Source organism: Phacochoerus africanus, chromosome 7, assembly GCF_016906955.1.
Source record: "Phacochoerus africanus isolate WHEZ1 chromosome 7, ROS_Pafr_v1, whole genome shotgun sequence".
In the NCBI taxonomy this organism is placed as follows: domain Eukaryota; kingdom Metazoa; phylum Chordata; class Mammalia; order Artiodactyla; family Suidae; genus Phacochoerus; species Phacochoerus africanus.
This window is the reverse complement of record NC_062550.1, coordinates 78,399,391-78,416,525: the sequence shown is the minus strand read 5'-3', so window position 1 is coordinate 78,416,525 and position 17,135 is coordinate 78,399,391. Positions and strand designations below refer to the sequence as shown.

Sequence of the window (17,135 nt, the reverse complement as noted above, 5' to 3'; positions counted from 1 at the left end):
AAAATGGAAGGTTTATGTGCTGTTGGAGAAGTACAAAATTTGTTTATTTGGTCAAATACAGAGGGTGAGTATCAATTGCAGCCTCAGCACAGAGACCAGAGTGAATATTGTACTTAATATTAGGAAAGTCAAAGGCAGTCTCTCTGTCTCTGAATTGCTGTTGCTGTACAGTACAATTAGTATTATGCCTATGCTGACATTCTCGTCTGAGAAATCTTTTGCCTTGTTCTTCAGTATATTCTCTTTTTCCTTTGCTTTCGGCAGTCTTTTTTTTTTTTTTTCCTTTTTCTCATCTCACTTTCAGCTTTCCATCATCCTCACTTTCTTTCTCCTAATACTTTTACCTTCTTTCCGTGAACATTTATTGAGCATGTACAAAGGGCAGAACATGTTGCTCAGCTGTGTCCTTAGGCTTTAGGGAGTATATTGCTTGGTGCTAGTGGCAATGACTGTTTAGTGGTGGCTGATGGAGAGGGGCTTGGACTTTTTCTTATAGGCACTGAGGCCCCATGGTAATTTATTGAATAAGGTTGAGAGAAAAGGGATGTTCCTAAAAACGAATCTTTTGGGATACAAATGAAGGACGAATGGGAGGGAGAAGAGATTAAAGATGGTGGGACCATTTGGGAGATTCTGTGTGTCTTATTTTGCATTTCTGATTCCAAGAGTGTTGCTCAAAGGTGAGAAAGACCTGAGTGAGTTTAGAGGTACAATATTGTTGGCAATAGGAGCAATACAAGTGTGTTTTGAAGGAGAAATGGCAAACCTTGGTAACCAGATACAAAGGGTGAGGAAAGGATAAGAAGAACCGAGTGTGGTGTACAGTTGAGTGTCAGTAAGGTATTCAAAGTTATTGCTCACATTAATAGAAATGGAGAAACTTGGACTAGGAAAAGAAAATTAACTCATTTCTACATATTTTAAATATGAAGTGCCAGTAAGACATTCAAGTAGAATTATGGATTTCTAATTGTTTATTGTTTGACAAACTTTTTAGTAGTTTCTAGTCTTATAGATTAACAATCTGAGCTTTAGAATACACTATGCTATTATGAGGGTTATATTTGCAGATGTAATTTTAAGTATTTTATGTTCTAGTAAACAGATTATCATTGTTGCATGGTGTTTGTGATGTGGTGGTGTGGTCTAAATTAGTTTTGGGTCATAATACCCTTGTTATTATTAAAGCATAAGACATTGTTTTAACATTTGAGTCAGTGGAACATAGACTAGCATTACATAGACATGATGTAATTGAATTGGCAAATGAGCTTTGAATAATGCCCATTTATTTAGGGTATTTGGAAAGGTCACTTTGTCAGCATTTGTTATACTGCTTCAGTGTAAATATCAGAAAAAAGGTAATAGGATAAAATGTTTAGCCTGTAAAATACTTGTAGCTACCGTTTTTTAAAATAACATTGTAATTTAAAAAAACAGCAAAAAAATTCATTGTAATGATTTAAAGGGCATTGAAATGTTAAAGAAAGTATTTAATAATTTCTCAGTCTTACCTATCCATTTATCCAATGCTATAAGTTTGAGGAATAAACTTCTGTATCTTTTTGGCTCATTATATAAAATTTTATGAGTATGTACCTGGATATTTTGTGAAAGTTCGCTTTTACAAAAATGAGATCATGCTATCCATAGTATTCTGCTACCTACACTTTTTACTTAAACACTTAACATGAATATCCTCCCTTATCAAAACACATAATCCTTTTTTTTAACAGCTGCATAATATACCATTGTTGAATTATTCCTGTGTGGAGGATTGTTGATTTTAAAAGTTTTAAATTGAGTTTCTTGGTTTTTTTACATACCAAGAATAAATTTTGCTTTGTAAAATTTAATTCACAAAATCAAATCAAGAATAAAAAACTTTCTCCCTAATATCCATACTGTATATTTCATTTTATCATCTTAGTGCTTTAGCATTACCCCAAACAATACTGTACTATAGTGATGAGAGCTGTCATATTGTTTTAATAGCAGTTCTATAAATTATTCTTTGCTAAGATCTTGTTAATAGTATAACACCAATCATGAATATGTGAAGGAATATGAATTATATGACTACGACAACAACCTATATATATCGCTACACAGTTCTGCTCTCACTCACCCTCCCATTTTGTCCACCTGCCTCTCCTCACCCGAAGCATCATTCTAAATGTCATATTTGTCATCTCCTTGCTTTTTATGTAGTATTATTGCATACATATATATTTCTTTTTATTTTTCCTTTTAGGGCCACACTTGTGGCAAATGGAAGTTCCCAGGCTAGGGGTAGAATCAGAGCTGCAGGTGCTAGCCATGCCACAGTGACAGCAACACCAGATCCCAACTGCATCTGTGACATATGCCATACCTCGCAGCAACACTGGACCCTTAACACACTGAGTGGGGCCAGGGATTGAACCCACATCCTCATGGGTACTCGTTAGGTTTGTTACCACTGAGCCACAATGGGAACTCCTATATTTCTTAAAATTCATATTATTATTTTATTTTTAAGCTGTATGAAAATGTTACATTTAAATTTTATCACTTTTGTCACTTATGGTGACAAGGATTCATTCCGTTATCTGTTGAAGTATGAAATTACTAGATTGCTTCTAAATTATTCAATTATTTTGACAGTGTCCTGTAGAATATTCTTATCATCATTTCATTTGCTATAGAAATTAAACCCTTGAGGTATGTATTGGTAACATTGTATTTGTTGTTAAATTATGGTTTTCTTTTTTGTTTTCCTTTAACCTTTATTGTTAAGCAATATGTTTTAGTGGTTAAAACCACTGACTCTGGTGCCAGATCCCCAGGATTTGAATCTTGGATGTGCTACTTAGTAGCTAACATATGGCTGGTTTTTATTAACCTAATTCTGTGCAGCTTTTACTTTTTGATAGGCAAATTTAAACTACTTTTATTATGATATGAACGAGTTACTTTTATTTGTTTCCATTTTCAGCTCCATCTATGATTAACTGTGTGTAGTGAGTCTTTAATCTCTGTATGTTGTACTTTCTTCATCTACAAAACTGAGATTAGCAATAGTACCTATCTTGTTTGCCACTATCAAATGAATTAATACAAATAAATTTGCCAGAAATATACAGTTGACCCTTGAACGAAGAGGGGTTCGGGGTGCTTAGTTGAAAAATCTGCATATATCTTTACAATTGGCTCTCCATATCTGCAGATTCTGCATTTGCAGATTCAGCCAATTGCAGATCAATACTGTAGCGCATATTTATTGAAAAACATCCACATATAAGTGGACCCACAGAGTTCAAACCCATGTTGTTCAAGAGTCATCTGTACTTGACTTATGGTAGGCAATATATATAGTGTTATTTATATTTCATATGGATGATACTCTGATTTTTTTTCCCCATTTCTTTACTTTTGCTCATTTTTCTTTTTTTTTTTTCGTCATCTCTCACCCCTTTAAAGTCAGAAATTCTACAGGATATATTTATCTTTTGGTAATGTGTTTATTTTAACAGTTATATATACACATACTTATATTTATTGATTTAAAAAGTAAGTAATAATGATAGCCTTTTTGTGCTAAACTGTATGATCTCAGTTCCATCTTGCCTCATAGCATTTTCCAAAGTGAATATGCCAGTTTTCACTACCTCTAGCAGTATAGGAGAGGTTTAGGAGCCCCACATTATATTATCATGTCTTGTTATTTTCAATGTTTTTCATTTTGGCCATTTGGGAGTGCAGGTAATCAAGTTTCATTGTGTTTTAGTTTGCATTTCCCTGATTATCAATAATTTTTAGTACTGTTTCATACATTTATTGCTTTTGCATTTTGTCTTTTGTGAGGTATTCAAGTCTGCCTTATTTTTATTGTTGTCTTATTTATTGTTTACAGCGGTTAGTTACATCATCTGCATCTAAGTTCTTTGTTAATATTTATTGCAAATAACCTTCTCCTACTCCCATAATGGTGGTTTTTTGGTGGACATAAATTCAAAGTCTTGGTTTTGCCAAATAAATAGTCTTTTTGGCTAGTATTTTTGTGTGTGTCCTAAATAGATCTTAAAAAAATCATGAAGATATTATGATATACTGTCACTTAAAAACCTCATGAAACACATTTGGGATCTTTTCCCTTTTTTAATTCTTAAAAAAGTATTTGACAAAGTAGCATTATTTGTTCTTTAAGTGTTTAGTCATATTTACTGGTTAAGCCCTCTGAGATTGGACTTTTGGGGGGAAGAATTGATTAGAGTTCAGTTTTTTTAAAGTTATGTGGCTATTAGCCTTTCTAATTTTTTATGGGTCAGTTTTGATAAGTTGTATTTTTTTCTGGAAATGTTCTAGGAAACATTTGTTAATTTGTATCAAGTTACTTATAATATATTCTTAGTGTCTATAGGATCCTGATATTGGCTATTTTTTCCTTAATTTTTATTAATTCCTCCAAAGTTGAATTTTAATATGAAATTTATGTATTCTTTTGTTATAGAGACTCTTTTTTTTTTTCTTATGCTGCATTGTTGGGGGTTTTTGTTGGTTAGTTTATTTGTTTTTTTGCAATTTAGGACTGCACCTGCAGCACATGGAAGTTCCCAGGCTAGGGGATGAATTAGAACTGCAGCTGCCGGCCTACACACAGCCACAGCAATACAGGATCCGAGCTCTGCCTGTGACCTGCACCACAACACTTGGCAATGCTGGATCCTTAACCCACTGAGCGAAGTCAGGGATCAAACCCATATCCACGTGGATACTAGTCGGGTTTGTAACCTGCTGAGCCACAAAGGGAACTCCCTTTATGCTATATTGTTATCTCCAGTGTTTACATTCGTTTTGGAATTCTTATTTGTGCTTTTAACTATTTTAGCCTGTCCAGAGCTACCTATTCTGCCTTACTCTGATTCCTTCAGGCCTCAGGGATTCCTTAATTGCGTTCTCATCTAACTTACTATTAGCCAGTGAGATGTTTGATTTCTTAGCACCCAGGCTGGACAGACTCTGGGAGTTATCTCAGACAGTGAAATATTGACAGGTCCTGATAACCCACTGTTCACATTGTTTCTATGATTTTGACTCTTTTAGAGACCTGGTAAGTGGAAGCATATAGGATTTATATTTTTGCGGCTGGCTCATTTTAATTAACACATATCCTCAGGGTCCATCCCTGTCAAAGCATGTAACAATTTCCTTGGATAATCCATTTTATATATATACACCAGATTTCAGTTATCCATTTATCTATAAATAGGTATTTGGGTTGCTTCTACCATTGGCTGTTGTGAGTAATGCTGCAGTGAACATGTAAGTTTATGTACATACATATATATGTATTCTGGTACTAACTCCTTACTATATAATTTGCAAATAATTATTCCCATTTGGTAGGTTGTATTTTCACTCTGTTGATTTTATTACTTAAAAATGTACATACAGAGTTCCCGTCATGGCTCAGTGGTTAAAGAATCTGACTAGGAACCATGAGGTTGTGGGTTCGATCCCTGGCCTTGCTCAGTAGGTTAAGGATCTGGCATTGCTGTGGGCTGTGGTGTAGGTTGCAGATGCAGTTCAGATCTGGTGTTGCTGTGCTTGTGGTGTAGGCCGGCGGCTATGGCTCTGATTGGACCCCTAGCCTGGGAACCTGCTGCGAGTGCGGCCCTAGAAAAGACAAAAAAAAAAAAAAAGCACATACATTTTGAAGTTCATAGCCACATTTGTCTGTTTTTTGCTTTTATTGCCTTGCTTTGGTGTCATATCCAAATCATCATTGCCAAATCCACTGTCATGAAGCATTTCCTCTATTCTAGGAGATTCAAAGTTTTAGATCTTTCTTTTAGATCTTATTTCATTTGGAGTTAATTTTTATGTATGGTACACAGTAAGGATTCAATTTCATTCTTTTGCATGGAGATATCTATTTTTCCCAGCACCATTTGTTGATGGGCCCATTCTTTCACCATGGAATGTTCTCACTACCCTTGTCAAACATCATTTCACCATATATACACAAGGGTTTATTTCTGATTCTTTATTCTGTTCCATTTATCTATATACTCTCATGGTATGGACATTCTTTTACAAGTGTTTTGTGGACATATATTTTCCTTCATTTAGCTATATATATATATATATATATATATATATATATGTGTAATTTCACCATATATACACAAGGGTTTATTTCTGGTTCTTTATTCTGTTCCATTTATCTATATACTCTCATGGTATGGACATTCTTTTACAAGTGTTTTGTGGACATATATTTTCCTTCATTTAGATATATATATATATATATATATATATATATATATATATATATATGTAATTGCAGGGTGATGGGGCAGGTGCTTGTGTAAATTAGAAATTGCCAGATAGTTTCCAAAATGGTTGTCTCAACACCGAATTATCAGTCTTAAAAGTTTTAGACATTTTGGTAAGGTAGAGTCACTTTTTTTGGTCTTTCATTTGAATCATTATTTAAAGATAAATTTGAGGTAACTTCAAGTGTTTCAATATGTGTTCATTTTTTTTTACTCTAAACACTATAATATAAACTTTATTAGATTACATTTATTAAATTGCTTCTCAATTTCTAAATCTTTGCTGACTTAGAGTAGGTACTCAATGAAAGTTTATTTTGAATGAATGAAATTGATGAACAAATAATCAAAACATGAATATTTACCTTCTTCCTGATAACTCTAGATTTGCATACATCAAATATATTGGAGTCTTCTTTAGAGTCCAGTAGTTAGTCATGGATATTTTAGTGGTTGAATAACTCTAGGAAAAATAGAGCAGAGTTTTGGGACTGTATATTCAGTTTGCCAGATTTTCACAATCTCCCACAGAGACAAATTTTAAAACTTAAGAGCTGGATGATTATAGGAATTAGAAAAAGTAGTTCAGCAGTGGAAACATTGATGACTTCAGTTTCTTTTTTACAACCATAGGATTGCTGCTTATTTTAAGTGAGATGACTTATTTTTATAATATATTCTTATGTTTTGTCTAATCCTTATAGTATTACTAAATCTTGATTGTTGTGGCATTGATGATTTGACTTATGAACTATCCAGTACTTTTTACTTTCTTCATTTCTTTGCTCCACTTTTCTGTTCTAAATTATTTTCACGAAACAATTGTCAGAAAATTTAGCAGAAAAAATAAGGAAGAGATTAGAGGAATAAATTGAATGAGAAGGAAATAGGACAAACACTCATGCTGCCTGTGAATTTTTTTCCTGGTTGCCAAAATAGTCAAGAATTTGGGACTGGCTTCTATAAGTGCAGAGGACTTAAAGTGATTGCTATAGTAATCCCTAATGTTTCAGCAATTTTAACACTGTATTTATATTTATAAACAAAACAATAAAAGTAATCAGTAGGTATTTATATTTCTATATGTTATGAAGTTTCACCCTAAAAAATGTAATTTCTCTATAATGAGATTAAGTGTAATCAGTGGCTTGAGGATCCAACTTATTAAAAAAATATATCAGGACTCTTCGATTTGTTTTTATTTTCTGCCCAGAAATTAATATACTGTTTGGATAGTGATAGCTGTTAAAATAAGATTTAAATACAGTTGTATTAGTACAACCTATGAAAATGTGTACATTTTATTAGTATGAATAGTAATGCTTATGATAATGCTGTATAACCCTTTTAAATGATTTCTTTTTGTCCTTTTATTTCATATTGGAAACAGATGTTTAAGTATTAAATATTGTTGGCTATCTATTCTGTGCAATATTTTAGTCACATTCAATTTAATGACTCTTCATTATTATATTCTCCCCCCTCCCCAGAAAGTCAAATAAAGAAAACCACTTTGCCCTTTCACAACTACAGCAACGTGAGTGAAGATCTTAATACAAAGGAGGAAATAGTTTTAGGATACTCTTCAAAAAACGTATCATTGGAACATGAAAGAAGTCAAATACATTCCAGGAAAAAACGTTTTTTATCATATCCAAGATACGTGGAAGTTATGGTTACGGCTGATGCTAAAATGGTTCATCATCATGGGCAGAATTTGCAGCACTACGTGTTAACGCTAATGTCAATTGTAAGTAAACTTAAGAGGCCCTTTATATTTCCTAACATGTTTAATGTAATGTAGTTTTCACATTTAATTAAAATGTTTTAAGCAAATTGTCTATATTTAAGCCAAGTATATTTCATTGAAATTTAGTCTAAATATATGCATATAGCAAGTATCCCATTCTGTTACTTGGACAGCTTTCTAAAAAATCTAAAATCTTTGAAACAAACCACTTAGAGAGAAAAATGCTTCAGTCTTTACTCGGTCACATGAATGGCTTCTGCCCCCTAGTGACAGGGAAGATCCTAGTAGAATTGATCTTTTGCCCTTTGAATCTGGATTAATCAAATTTATGGTTACCCAGGGGAACACATGGGGGGAAGGGATAAATTTGGGATTAATATATACATACTACTATACATAAAATAAATAACTAACAAGGACCTACTCTGTAGCACAGGGAACTCTACTCAATATTCTGCAATAACCTATATGGGGAAAAAATCTGAAAAAGAATGGAGATATAATATATATATATGTGTGTGTGTGTGTATATATATATATATATATATATATATATATGATTCACTTTACCTCTGAAGCTAACACAACATTGTGGATCAACTATTCCCCAATAAAAGTTAATATAAAATAAAGAATGGAGTGAAATATTTAAAGTGTTGAAAATATCACCAACCTTCAATTCTGTATTCAAAAAAATTATCCTTCAAATCAAAGGCAAAATAATTACTTTCCTAGACAAAATCTGAGAGAATTTGTTGCCAGCCAGAACTGATTTGCAAAAAATATTAAAAGAAGTTCTTCAGGCAAAAGGCAAATTTTAGGGAAGAAGATTATATTGACATAAAGAAAAAAGAGCGTCAGAGGAAGAATAAATGGAGGTAAACAAACAAACATACCAAAAACCCTCCTTAATTCTGCACAGAAGGACGGAGATACTAATTGTACCACTATTGCATTCTCCAAATCAAATAGAGACACATGATACTTTAAGTTATAAAGGTAGTTATGAGGATAAAAGGATAGCCTGGTGCTAATAAGGCTGCTTGAGCAAATTTGGGATATAAGATCACAGTAGCCGTAAGAGCTTTTGATCTGGTGTTAATAGCTCTGTTGAGCAGTGGTGGTGCCAGTATCCTTAGAACAGAATTCCAGTGCTGATGAAGAGCACCAGTTCCTGTGTTAGTGGCAGCACACTAAGTCCTAAATATACATGTGTATAGGCCTACACACACACACACACACATGTATAGGCCTACACACACACACACACACACACACACACATACACCCCATCTGGGCCATTCCTCATTCCTAGATTACGGTCTGCTCTTTTGAAGTAATTACTGAAAGCATCCCTTTCATGCTCAGGAGTGTCTTTGCTTCGTTGAATTATATATTCCCCTATTTATAGACATTCAGGGTATTGGAACATATCTCATGGCTTAAAGTATCTCTATTCACAGGTAGGGAATGCAAGCCTACTTGGCTGTAAAGACTTGGTCAGAACACATCTGTAGGCTATTATAAATTTCCCTAAACAAGAACTCTCCAGTTAAGTTCATTGTGACTTAAAGATCCCAAGACCTTGTTATTTAACTTATCTATAACATTTTACCTTTAATTCTTGTAAGTGCTAAGAATACATGGTCTGTGTTGCTTCACACAGTATCTGGTATGAAGTGGGCACTCAATAGTAAAAGAATAAGTCAGTAACTGATTAAAGGGATACTTTTTTCAGGATGAATCCAGTGTATCAGACAAAAAACAGAGAAAATCCAAAATGATTTTCTAAAATGTGTACAGGAGTTCCCGTTGTGGCTCAGTGGTTAGCGAATCCAACTAGCATCCATGAGGACGTGGGTTTGATCCCTGGCCTTGCTCAGTGGGTTAAGGATCTGGCGTTGCTGTGAGTTTTGGTGTAGGTTGCAGATGTGGCTTGGATCCAGCATTGCCGTGGCTCTGGTATAGGCTATCGGCTACAGCTCCTATTGGACCCCTAGCCTGAGAACCTTCATATGCTGTGGTTGTAGCCCTAAAAAGACAAAAGAGCAAAAAGAAAAAAGAAAATAAAATGTATACAATGTGGATCTGTTTTGTTTACTTGAATTTTTTAAATGACAACAAATCCATATATACAGATTTATCCTGATGGGTTTTAAACATCTGCATCTGAAGTAATTGCCTCGTTGTATAATTATCTAGATGTGAGTGTGGCTTGCTCATTACGAAAGGGCTTTTTATGAGAACTTTGACATGGGGGATGTTGATGGATATGTCGGAAATTTTATCAATTATATGGAACAGTATGGGATAAACAGCGATTTTATTTTTTATTATTATTTTTTAAATTATTTATTATTATTTTTTTCCCACTGTACAGCAAGGGGGGGTCAGGTTATCCTTACATGTATACATTACAATTACATTTCCCCCCCAGCCTTTCTTCTGTTGCAACATGAGTATCTAGACAAAGTTCTCAATGCTATGGAGATCCTGCTGAATAAACAGCGATTTTAAATGGTTAAAGGAGATATTCATTAAGAAAATTGGGAAGGGGATCAAGATACTGAAGGAAAATTTTAGATTTTATAAATGTGACAAGTTTCATAGCATGTTCAGTGACAACCCCGATATCAGTGCTTTGGAAACACTGATTAGAAGAAGTAAAGGATCCCAAGAGTAATTTTCCCAGAGTAATTCTGGAATACCTACACACAGTTTGGGTGATGATGCTTTCCTCAGAAAGTTTTGTTATCTGTATTTTACATAAAAAAAATCAAGATAGTCCCTGTTCAGAAGGTATTGGGATATATCTGGAGATAAGATGTCCATGGGAGTTTAAAGCTAGCATTCCTTCAGGACTTCCTGGAAGGTAAATCTGCTTCTGAGATTGCATGAAACAGAAGACCAATGCATATACGTCTCAATTTTTAGATTTCTAGTTCCATTAGGAGAGCCAGTTTCAGTTAAGATGAGATGTTTGTAGAGGCAGTAAGTTGGTCTGCGTTAAGCTTACATTCACAGGGAGATGCTGCAGCAGGCTTAGAAGTAGGGAACGTTCCAAATATGGATGAGGTAGGAGGAAACATTTTGGAGGGTTAGTCTCTCTTTTGAGGTATTTTGGGTTTTATACATGCTTTTGTTCCTCCTAATGGGCGAATTTCAGATGACTTCTAAATTACTTGGGGTTCTGGCTCTTTATTCTTTTTCTCTTTCATTGAAGGTTCACATAAGGATATAGGAAAGTCAGCAGCCTTTTTGGTTCTGGACATGTATTGTTATTTTCTTAGTGAAAAACAGTGGTCACAGCCATATTTGTAGGTGCAAACAATGTTAAAGATGAAAGGAAACTTGGAAAAAGTTGACAGACTCTGGTTTTGCCTGGAACTCTCTTAGTTTTAGCGTTAAAAGTCTTATGGTTCCTGGAAATCCCAGTCATGAGCAAACTGGGACAGTTGGTCACACTACATAGTGATTGTCAAATCTAATCCAACTTGTTTTATCTCCACTTGTGAAGTCCATTTCCAAAATTGCTCGAAAGAAGTGAGAGGAATGCTGTCTCCACATAACTGTCCCCAGATGTTTCCAGTTGAAACATATTTTGCATATTTTGTCCTAATTTTTAAAAAGGTATTAACTGCATTTATTCAAACACACACTTGGGGTATTGGGAGTGTTTTTCTGGTCATAGTAATTTAGAAAATAGACAAGGAATTATGATTTGGACTTGGAATATGATTGAGGGCCATTTAAAGAAAAGTTCAAAGTGATGAAAGAGTTTTTCTACTGCACTCCAGATATAGTGGGAGAAGTTGCTTTCAACGTTGAGCAGATGGATTATATACATAATTTAGAGGGAGGATTATCTACCCTTACTCATCCTGTACAAAGTAAACAAGTATGCTATCTTCTCAGACTTTTACTCTGCTTTCAACAGTTTAACAATATCTGAGTGCAGTGATATAGAAATAGTCTGTGTGATTTAATTGACTTTTTTGTGTTTTACTTACCTTGTAAAAATAGCTTAGTGATCTCTATTCAAAGACTTTCTGGAAATAACATTAAAATTAGCTGGGAAGAGCACATTTGTAGTGTATAGTATATCTAAAGAAATACGTGTGTATTAAATGCACAGGGATGATCAATTATTTGCTATTCCAAAGCCTTTATTCCTAGAGAATTTGAGAGACATTATCAGGTTAAAATGTCACTTTACATGCATTATCGAACTACCAAAGTATATGTAAACTAGGAAAATTACTTTCTTCAGCAGATTTATTTTGGTATTCAGTGACTTAATGTTTAATAACCCTTGAAAATACTTACCTGTGTCAGAAACCTCTACACAAGTTTACAAAGATTTAAGTTAATAATACTCACTTCGTTACAGATTTAATAATGTAAATTTAAGGAGCATCATTTGATTAGTCCTATTTATTGAAACACAGGTGCTTTTGGAGGTTTTTGTTAACTAGAAATCCTCACTTTCATTACCTTGCATTAATGTAATTGCTTTCAATTCTTTGATTTGCTTTTACTGATGTTACTTAGGCTAGGGAAAATTTTGTACCACACCAAAGTAAAAACTAATGATTTACTTTCGTCTTTATGTTTAATCATTTGTGTTACCTTTACCTTCAACTCAGTGCTCTGCTTGTTCTTTGTACATATCTACTTTGTGCATATGTGGAATGTCATTTTCTAACTTAAAAGCAGAAAAACATCTTTCTGGTAAGAGCAGTGATGTTTGTAAACAAAATCTATTCGCTTTGTTAAAATTAGCTTTTTAAGATGACTTTGAAGGTGAAGATGGTCAGAAGCTACAGACATCTAGTTTTAAGATAAATTACTCCTGGGGATGTAATTTACAGCAGGACCATAGTTAACAATACCGTATTATATATTTGAAAGTTGCTAAGAGATTAGATCTGAAAAGTTCTCATCATAAGAAAAAATTGCAACTATATATGGTGTTGACTGTTACCTAAACTTATTATAGTGATCATTTTGCAATATATACAGATATAAAATCACTGTTTTACACCTTAAACTAAAACAGTGATGTATGTCAATTATCTTAGTAAAAATGGCCTAAATAATTTTTTTTAAAAAAGGTGATCTCTAAACATACCATACACGAATGTTTCCTGGAGCCCTATTTGGAAATTATTTCAAAATGGCTAGTCAGTTAATGCTAATAGTAATTGATTCATGCTTTGCATAAACTATATTTTACCTAGGATTTTCTTAAAATATTTAAACAATTCATTACCATTTATTTACCTTTTGCTAATTCTCTGTGAGTCAATGTTTACTACTTTATGAGACCTGTAAAGAAATGTGAATTCTATATGCCAGGGAAATAAACACCTAAAGAATAAAAGATGGAACCCATTTTAGAACACACTAAAATGGAGTGATTGTAATAATATGTAGCAATATTATGCGGCTTCATAGAACAGAAAGGTACCTTAGAAGATCTGATCGAGCATTGCTTACAGTGTAGTCTGTGGGATGGAATACTAGTCCTGTGGCAGGTTTCATGGAGGGAAAAAGAGCACTTAGCTAGATAGTTCTGTGAAATGCTGCTTGTAATACGTCTTACAGATTGCATATACACATATGTGTGTATATGTTAGCCTAGTCAAGATTCCATGAAGATACCTGTGTTTTTTGTTTGTTTGTTTGTTTTATACTCAGCTTTGCTCAAACTGTGAAATGATTTTGTTCTTTAAAACAAATGTCCTCACACCCCTTTTCCAACATTAGATAATGCTGTCAGGAGTGTGATGAGTGGTAAAGGAGTAATCTGATACACCAGGGCACTGTAACTAAAGATGCTCAGTGCCTCACTGTGGTTGTGAGTATTAAGACAGAGAGCAGATGAACCCATTTCCAGAGTTAGATAACTGGCTTGTAACTAGTAAGAGCTAGAACTAAAACCCAGGTCTCCTGACCGCATAGAACTTCTGAGACCATGGTGAAGTGACTATAGCAGGACAGTGTCAGGATCCAGGGTGTGAACTACATCAGAGCTCTGAAATAACTTCTCCCAGGAGCTGCTTAGGAAGGACTTAGGATAGAATGCTGAAGTTCCATAAGATCATATGAAGTAGTAGGAGCTGAAGATAAACTTCCTTGGATGGAAATTGTTCTCTTGCTTACTAACCACCTAACCTTCACTGTGTTACTTAACTTCTCTGCACCTTAGTTTCTTATATGTAAAATGGACACAATAGTTTCTAGCTCATAGGATTCATCGTGAGAATTATTAAATGGATGAGTATGTTTAAAATCATGTCACATTTTGCATTTGATAAACGTTCAATAAATATCACATCTATTTATGTATTTATGAGGAAGTAGCAAACACAACATCCTGCGATTCTGTGATCTAGCGGAGGGTGGTAGTTTTAGGGATGAGAGAAGCCTGTTGTACATGGTAATTAGAGAAGCCTCTGAAGTGACCAGTGGGCTTTCTGGTCATTCATGTTCCTGGTTCACAATTCAGCTTAATGGAATAGTTAGTCAATAAAAGCCCCTCTAAATATCGAAATGTGGTAAAAAAAAATTTACAAGTATAGCATATGTAAGCATATAGATTATAAAGGTCAATACATAAAACAATAGGAGGTTATACAATAAAAGATCAAGATGACCTTGAAGAAACGTGCCATTTTAGTGTAAAAACAAAATGTCAACCTGAGGGGTTTGGGGTTGTATATGAATAATTATTTAAGTTGAACCATCTGCTTTTGGATCTTTTACCCCTGGAAGTAGAGATCATGCGCTATTCATCTGTGGATTAGGTAAGCAACACACTATTTGACAGTCAGTAGATATTCAATAAATATTGAAAGAAATAATGAAAATGTGATGCTCTTGGATCTTTTGCTTTCAGTTTGCCATTCTATGATAACTAATTTGAAACACATGAACTAGAACTGATATGTAACATATGCCTTTTCTTCTGAAAGCGTTTTTATAAGTACTAGTAATAACCATCATTGCTGTGAGTCAGGCCTGATCTAAATGCTTTTTGTACACCATCTCATTTAATCTTTATGGCAGCCTGATAAGTAGGTGTCATCCACAAGTGGCAGTTAGAATTCGAACCTGGGGCCATTTAATTTAAAGGACTGTGTGTTATAGCATTGCTCATCTTGCCTAATTATATGAATTATCTTTTCCCTAATGTTACATTTCAAAGAAATTTTGCCGGAGTAATATATTTAAAAACATACTATCAGAACGCTGGGAATGTGTTTTTAAATTCCAGCTGGTAAATTGGTCACTTTTCAATAAAGGTACCACATCTGTTTCCTTCTGAAACGGAAAATATTTGTGGCAATATATTTTATATCTAATATTATAATATCAAGATTGTCATTTGTAGTCAGCATATCTCAGGCATGGGTACTTAGCCGTTTTGGTACTTCACAGCACCTCAGCTCTTTTCTTTGGGGTCCTGGGAATGTGTGATGGCCTGTGACAAATCTTCACAACTGGTTTTCATTTTTAGAGGAAAAGAGCCTTTGGGGCATACCTTTGAGGTGCTGTGTTTACCTTGTAATTTGACTTAGGAAAGTATCTACTTTTAACCTCACATGATCAGAGAATAACTATGAAGTCACAAATATGGGTATCCTTTTCTACAGTAGGTACTCATTTTCCATGCAGCTTTAAATATATATATTAATTAATTAAGCCCTAGATTCCCACAGCTCCCATTTTAAAGCGAGCAATACTGCAGTACTAACAGACTAGCTGGAAATTGCTAGTCATCTTCCTCTTCCTGTCTTAGCTGTACTTGTTCTCAACTCCACTGGGTGACGACCACTCTTGGCAAAAAAATACTAGAGCCAAAGGCATCACTGGGGGTAAAGATGATAAACCTGTATTTGCGGCTGCACAGCTAAAACAGTAGGAAAGATGCTGGAATGTGTATTAAGTTCATGACCTTACAGGGTCAGCATTTCCAGAAATGCTTTTGGCTCTGGTTTTAGTATCACTCCATATGGTATTAGAAGCAACAGCAGCTGGAGTTCCCAGTGTAGCTCAGTGGGTTAAGAACCTGACATAGTGTCTGTGAGGATGCAGAATTGATCCCTGGCCTTGCTCAGTGGGTTAAGGATCCTGAGTTACTACAAACTGTGGTGAAAGTCACAGATACAGCTCCAATTCAATTTAGGGGAACTTCCATATGACCCAGGTTCAGCCTTAAAAAGAAAAAAATAATAAAATAAAAGAGAAACAACATTTGCAGTCGTGTTATTCATTATGTTGAAGCAACTTTGGCTGATGGGGTGAGGGCCTCACTACTGGTACTTCTAGGAAACTGTGAGCTCCACAAGGTCAGGGACCATGTCCTCTTTCTTATTGCTGGGTCTCTAGTCAACAAAACAAGGAGTAATTGCTGAATATTACTTAAATAAATGAGGGGTTCTCATTGTGGCACAGTGGAAATGAATCTGACTAGCATCCATGAGGTTGCAGACTTGACCCCTGGGCCTTGCTCAGTGGATCAGGAATCTGGCTTTGCTGTGAGCTGTGATGTAGGTCACAGATGCAGCACAGATCTGGTGTGGCTGTGGCTGTGGTGTAGGCTGGCGGCTGCAGCTCTGATTTGACCCCTAGCCTGCGAACTTCCATATGCTGCAGGTGTGCCCTAAAAAGCAAAACTAACTAAATAAATAAATTTTTAAAAATTAAAAAAAATTAAATAAATGAGAGAAGTAGCATCTCCCTGAAAGAACTGCTGTGTTGCTTTGAGCAGTAGTCCAGGAGATGGGGATTCAGGTGTCAGAAGCATTTTTCATTGCACAGGTGGCCCAGGTCTAAAAGGTATGCAAGGCAGAGGCATTGGCCATGGAAGGGCACTCCTGCAGTGTGGCAACCTCTATGGTTGTTACAAGAAGTGGATATAAGTTAGTGAATTGAACTGCATCTTCATTATGAGTTCCAAAATGAACCCATGCAGAGTGCTTTGTAGACTTGTGTTCTCCAGTTTCGGGGATTGAAGGACCAGATTGTGAAGTGTGACCTCTACTATGGTTCTTTATGTG

General features: G+C 34.8%; 1 protein-coding gene across 1 annotated transcript in view; it reads left to right on the top strand.

Annotated features, from left to right (window-relative positions):
• Positions 1–17,135, top strand: part of ADAMTS20 (ADAM metallopeptidase with thrombospondin type 1 motif 20) — a 170,511-nt gene that overhangs the window by 32,888 nt on the left and 120,488 nt on the right. Inside the window, exon 4 of the mRNA XM_047788004.1 lies at positions 7,811–8,070. Within this exon, the coding sequence (XP_047643960.1) occupies positions 7,811–8,070 (260 nt within the window). The remainder of the gene's footprint in view (positions 1–7,810; positions 8,071–17,135) is intronic.